General features: G+C 43.5%; 1 protein-coding gene across 1 annotated transcript; it reads right to left on the minus strand.

Moving 5' to 3' along the window:
* Positions 1 to 997: 997 nt before the first annotated feature.
* LOC108629087 (putative mitochondrial protein AtMg00810) lies at positions 998 to 1,525 on the minus strand. Its single transcript, XM_018031470.1, has one exon. It carries the CDS (start codon positions 1,523 to 1,525, stop codon positions 998 to 1,000), a length of 528 nt encoding a protein of 175 aa, XP_017886959.1.
* Between the last annotated feature and the right edge of the window lie 4,876 nt (positions 1,526 to 6,401).

The following is a 6,401-nucleotide window of genomic DNA, read 5'->3' on the forward strand; positions in this document are numbered from 1 at the left end:
GTATAATTCAATTAATGTACTAAGAAATTGAAGAATTGTTGCATGTGTTTCGATGTTTCTAACATTTTTTACCTTTACCGATTTTTATACAACATAGTACATACGTGTATAAAAAGTGTTAGAGCCGAAAAAGGATGATACTGGACGTGTTTCTGAACAACAATTTCCAACACCTTTTCTATCCAATCAACTTCTAATACATTTTCTGGAACATCCTATACAGGGTGTCCCAGAAAGTGTTGGAGCCGAAAATGGCATTATTAGGAGGGTCTTCCTGAACAACAATTTCCTTTGGCAAAATGCAGAATGGGGCTTGGTTACCGAGTCATTAACGAAAAACACGGACCAATCAGAGCGCTCGGTTAACGCGGGCATCGACTCGGGAGCGTTGGCTCGGATCCGACCGCCCGGTCTTTTACGTGTTTGAACAAGCGCTTCGTTCAGTACGAAGCGTTTAACAAACTACTTGAATAACAATGCAAGGAAATTGTTATTCATGCGTTATTATGAATAACAATTATTAATACACNCATTACACCACTGTCACTCTTCACTTAAAAATTTTCAAACACTTGAGAAAACGGGTAGGCAATTAATAATTGACGACGATTGAGATATAAAAATAAGAATTTATTACGGAATCAATTCTCTTTGGTGGTACAAAGATACGCGCGAAACGTAAGAGAATCACATGTGGTGGCGCTGGTGTAAGGCGGCAGTTTACGAATTACATGATTACATTTTCTTTTTCTAAAACTCGCACCAGAAAATTTAATCCTTATAAGGCAGATCAGTGTCTCACGATACTTGTAATCTTATTTTTGTTAGTTACGTTGAGCATCCTCCTCCGCTCGAAAATCGATCCTTGCAATGGTTTTATGAGGATGTCGGCTTGTTGATCCTTGGATGGAACGTGGATTAAAATAAACTCACTGTCCTTGTATCTTTCTCGTATGAAGTGGTAACGCACATCAATGTGCTTCGTTCGCTTGTGATATTAAGGGTTCTTTATCAGCTTAACAGCGCTCACGTTGTCAACATAGAGCGATGTTTTCTCGCTTGGGACGGCGAGTTCGTCGAGCAGGGCCTTGGTCCAGATCACCTCCTTGACAGTCGTGCTCGCCGCCACATACTCCGCCTCCGTTGTGGATAGAGCGACAGTTCTCTGCTTTAGTGACCTCCAGGTCACTGTGGAGTCTCCGAGCTTCACGAGCAGTCCGGTTGTTGATCTTCTGGTCTCAGTATCCCCAGCGTAGTCTGCATCGCTGAATGTGTGTACATGATTCTTTCGATCTGTCGGGAAGTACAGGCCGTAGTTGCAGGTACCCTTCACGTATTTTATAATTCTTTTCGAGGCATTCCAGTGAATAGGTCTTGGGTTCTCCAGATGCTGGCTGGCGGCGTTAACAGCAAACGTGATATCAGGGCGTGTGGCCATTGCTAGGTACATGAGACTACCGACGACTTGACGATACGGTATATCCGGGGCGATCCTGGTGTCGTTTTTATGCACTTCAGCGCACATCTCATGATTTCAATCGGCTGGAACTGTGACAGGGTTTGCATCCTCCATTCTAAAACGTTGTATGATCCGCTAAGCATAAGCTTCCTGATGAAGAAAGATAGATCCATCATCGAATCTCTCGATTTGCACACCCAGGTACATGTTTGCATTCCCTGAAACAATATCGAATTTTTTTCTGAGCTTATTTACAAGCGTCTCAATCGTTGCTTTTCTCGAAGCAGCTATTAGCCTGTCATCAACGTGTATTGCCAGAGCGAGGAAGTCCTCGCTGTCTTTATTCACAAAGACGCAGGGATCGGCGTTTGTGGGATGGAGACCGAGCTTGTTGAGCACATCAGTGAACTTCTGGTTCCAACATCTCGAGGCCTGTTTGAGTCCGTGCAGGCTGAGGTTCAGCTTGCAGACTCGCTTGGTACCATCCTCGTATCCCTCTGGCTGACGCATGTAGATTACCTCATCGATGTCACCATACAGGAAGGCGGTTTTGATGTCGAACTGTGCGAGGTGGAGCTTTCTGGATGCCGACACAGCAAGAATTATTCGAACTGAGTCGAACCTCGTCACTGGACTGAATGTTTCCTGGTAATCTACTCCAGCTGCTTGTCGGAATCCTCTGGCTACCAGTCTTGGCCATCTCTCTTGATTTTGTAGGTCCATCGATTATCGATAATGTGCTGGTTTTGCGGAGGATCGACGAGAGTCCAGGTATCATTGTCGCGGAGCGACTTCATCTCGTCGTCCATGGCTTCTCTCCACCTCTTCGATATCTGAGACTCGATTGCCTCTTGATAGCTCCATGGCTCCTCCAGGTCAGATATGGAAATCATCGCTTCGACGTACCTTGCTGGACGACGAAGAGTGTCGCTATCTCTCAAGTCATATCTACCTGCATCATCGTTTCCGCCCTGACTCTGTTCAGGATCCGACGTTTGAGGAGTCTCTTCGGCGGAGAGATATTCCTGATCAATGTCCTCCTCTTGGCCTTCTTTATCCTGATCCTCCTCGATGTTGGACTCCAAATCGAAACTGATAATCTGCGATGTTTCCCTTTTATCAGTGCTTTTGCTATAGCTTGACATGACATCCTTGTAAATTTTTACTTGACCCCTATCAGGTAACAAGATCCGGTAGCCCTTGGTATATTCGTCATGGCAAACGTAGAAGCCTTTCTCTTCTTTAACATCCCACTTTCTCCGACTCTCTTTAGGGATATGGACAAAAGCTTCTTCGCCGAAGATCCTGAGTTGAGAGATGTTCGGAGCTTCTCTAAGCCAGAGTTGGTTCGGAGTCTTTCCCTCCAGGCTACTCGTTCCTGTTATGTTCAGGGTGTAGGTGGCATAATTAACGGCTTCGGCCCACATCTTGATCGGCATCTTGCTTGCATGTAGCACTGTCCTGGCTAGTTCCACGATTTTCCTATTCTCCCTCTCAGCTGATCCGTTCTGCTGAGGGGTGTAGGGGACTGTCCTCTGGTGAGTAATCCCGAGTTGCCTGGTCGGGTTCGCTACATTTCGTTGATGAATTCTCGACCATTATCGCTCCTGAGGGTCTTTATGCCATCTTTCACGTGTTTCTCCGTTTTCCTGATGTAATACTCGAGCCAGGTGCTTGTTTCATTTTTATTCTTTAAAAAGAACACGGTACGATGATGGCTAAAGTCGTCCTTTAACAAGAGGAAGTATTTTGGCCCACCAAGAGACTGTTCCTGCATGGGGCCGCATAGATCGCTATGAATCAGCTCGCCTATCCTTTTCGTTTCAGACTTGCTCTTGGGAAAAGAAAGGCGGTGCATCTTTCCTCTTATACAGTCCTGGCATTTGAAGTCATGATCGTTGCTCTCGACCCCCATGACCTTGAGGACTTTCTTCCCCTGAGCGAGATTCTGGTGGGCCATTCGTTCGTGCCAGGTTCTGAGTGAGGTCTTCTGAGCGACGTTTGCCTGAGGTTCGCCACTGATGACCTTGAATCTCTTGAAAAGTTTGTCATCCTTGACTCCCACCGCAACAACACTTCCATCCTTCATCTGTTTGCATGTCCTGTTGTCTGATTCATGCCTCATGCCGTTATCAAGTGCTGTACCTAAAGAGAACAAATTGTACGTCAGGTCTGGTACATAAAGAACGTTTTTCAAATATTTCGACTTCCATTCCAGTCCGTTAAATGCAAGGATGTTGATTTCTCCACGTCCCAGGGCAGGGATTGTTTTTCCGTCTCTAATCCTTACAGATTTCTTCTCAGTGAAGCTAGTGTACATGGAGAACCAGGAAATTTGGTGTGACATATGATCTGTTGCTCCCGAGTCCATGAATCAAGTGCTACCATTGAAATTATTGTCTGGATCTGTCGAGGTCAGCGCTTCTCCGAAAAGAGCTTCTCCTTTGTCAGTGCCTTCTTGTTTTTTAATTGTAGCCAGTCGCTTCCTGCATTCCTTTTTCCAGTGCCCCGATTTGTGGCAATAGTTGCAGTTGCCCGGTTTTTTAACATTTTTACCATTTTTCTTGTTATCAGATTTGTTTGCCGCGAAGACTGTCCTCCCCGTGTCTTGAGCTGGATTCAGACGCGTTTCCTTGATGGTAAGGCGTGAGATCAAATTTGATATAGTACGATCATCTGAGTCTGTTGACTCCCAGGCACTAACAAAATAATTCATGAACGGCGGTAAGGTCATGAGAACTTTGGTGATAATCATCTGATTCGGAATTTTCTCATCCAGATGTTCTAATCGATGAGCCAAATGCTCGAGCCGGGCGATGTGTGTTGCGATGTCGTCGCTGGGGTTTTTCTCCATGTTGTACCATTTCTGCAGAAGCATGTGCACACTGGTTTCTGACTTTTGCTCATAAACCGAGGAGAGTTTATCCCACATTGATTTCGCAGACACGCAATTTATAATATGCAAAAATGGTTTTTCCTCGATGGAGGTCACGATAACATTTTGTGCCACGCTATCATGCTTGTTCCAGGCGATGATCGCTTTTTCATGATCCGCTATCGTTGCTGCGGCTGCACCTTCTGCTAGGTTAGGCCGTACCGATGTTCCATCGACGACGTCCCAGGCTCCTGAGGCTTTCAGGATGACTCGAACTCGGAACTTCCATGCTGCCCAATCCTCAATTCCATTGAGTTTAGGAATACGAACACTCTCTGTTTAATCGAAATTCCTTCAATACGAAGTCCTTCCGAGGTTGATTGGTAGGGAAAAAAAATAAATGATGTACACTCGGTTGAGCCACTAAATCACTGATTGTTTATTGGCTCGTTGGGGAAAAAGCCGTGACGGCATAAAAAACCCCAATTGGCGCGTATAATAACAGCGTCTCTTATTCAATTAAATCCGATAACATAACTCGCACTTAAACTAGATAAATCAAACGGTTCACTCGATTTGACAAGGAAAGTTCCGAACTGAGACACAAAGAAAAAACTCTGATATGTTAAGGTCACACGATGTCGTCGCGTTGAAGATCCAACGAAGAGTGCTTGGGCCCAAGCGGTAAAAAAAGAACGTTGGCCTGCAGGCCTTTGTTTCCGGGTTGGCGTGGGTTTTTTCCGAATTTTTCCGGCGAAAGCAACACAAGAGCCTCAGGGCTCGGCCTTATTTTCCGGCCTTTCTTTCCTCTTGAGAGGAGAAAAACGGCCAAAGAAATCGACGCAACGTCTCAAACTAAGGAATCGATGCAATGTTCTAGTTATCTACATAATTATTTAATTATTGATGTAGAAGATTGACCTCTAAGAGGAAAAAAACCGCATGGGTATCGAAAAATCACCCATACCACCGCCCTCACATGGACTCCGATTATTTCGCCTTTCTCTCTCTCACCACCGCCCTCGCGCGGGCATCGTTCGCCGCCACTCTCTCATTAGGGCCAATCTGCCTCCACCCTCTCGCTAGGGCCTCATACATGACTGTATGTATATTGGGCTGCAATCCAGTGGTTTAGATTTACATATGTTTATCGCTTAATATGATATAAATAATAAACCTGAGTATTCATAAACAGTTCTTAAAAATTATTCTAAAGCTCTAGTACGTCGGAAGAAAAAGAAATATTATCGCTTGCATAAAAAAGGAAGTAAGATAAATGTAAACTTTGTCGCGATTCTCATGGCTCTGAGTAGTATCCGCTTATTCAATGATAGTAGTGTAAGAAAGTTCTCAACGAATCCGGAATTAACTTCCTTAATGCGAAACCCTGTTACTTTCTTCACGGGAACTGTCTCATTTAAGTCATAAAAGTTTATAATGAATCTAAATTCGCCGCCTCTTAACCTCTCGACCGCTACGAAGTGAATTATTCTCTTTTCAAATGACGGTCTAGTCTCACTTAGTCGACAGGAAAATGTGTCAAGTTTTCTTCTCTCACCTGAGGAATGATGATTTTATACTTGGAGGAAGCTCGATTCAATTATAAAGTAGTTTTTATAAGATATTTAACTTTATGTAAAGGTAAAAAACTGAAAGGTAGAAATTTGTGCATCATAATGTTCACAATTTGATAGAGAGGATAGGGAAAATATGGACGCCGGGTAAATCCGGATACAGTAGTAAATAATACCTGTTCTACCTCCTGCCTTTTTTTCTTCTTACATCATTATCGATTATTTAACATTCTTATAATGTCGAGCAAACTATCTCACCTGAACGTCAGGTATATTTAAGAAAGTATGTTTCATCAAATCAATTTAACCAATTGATTTTTCAAAAAATGACAACTACTCCAATTCTGAAATTCAAGTTTTCAGGAAAATCCGTATTTTCTTATACAAATTGAAATAGCCGTCATTTTCTTAAAAATCAAAACTTTAAAAAACAGGTACAACAGGAACTACGTTCTAGTACGTACTATAAGAGAAACTTTTCGTTACTTTTTCA

This window comes from Ceratina calcarata, unplaced genomic scaffold (assembly GCF_001652005.2).
Source record: "Ceratina calcarata isolate Rehan_Ccalc_2016 unplaced genomic scaffold, ASM165200v1 scaffold553.2, whole genome shotgun sequence".
Lineage (NCBI taxonomy): Eukaryota > Metazoa > Arthropoda > Insecta > Hymenoptera > Apidae > Ceratina > Ceratina calcarata.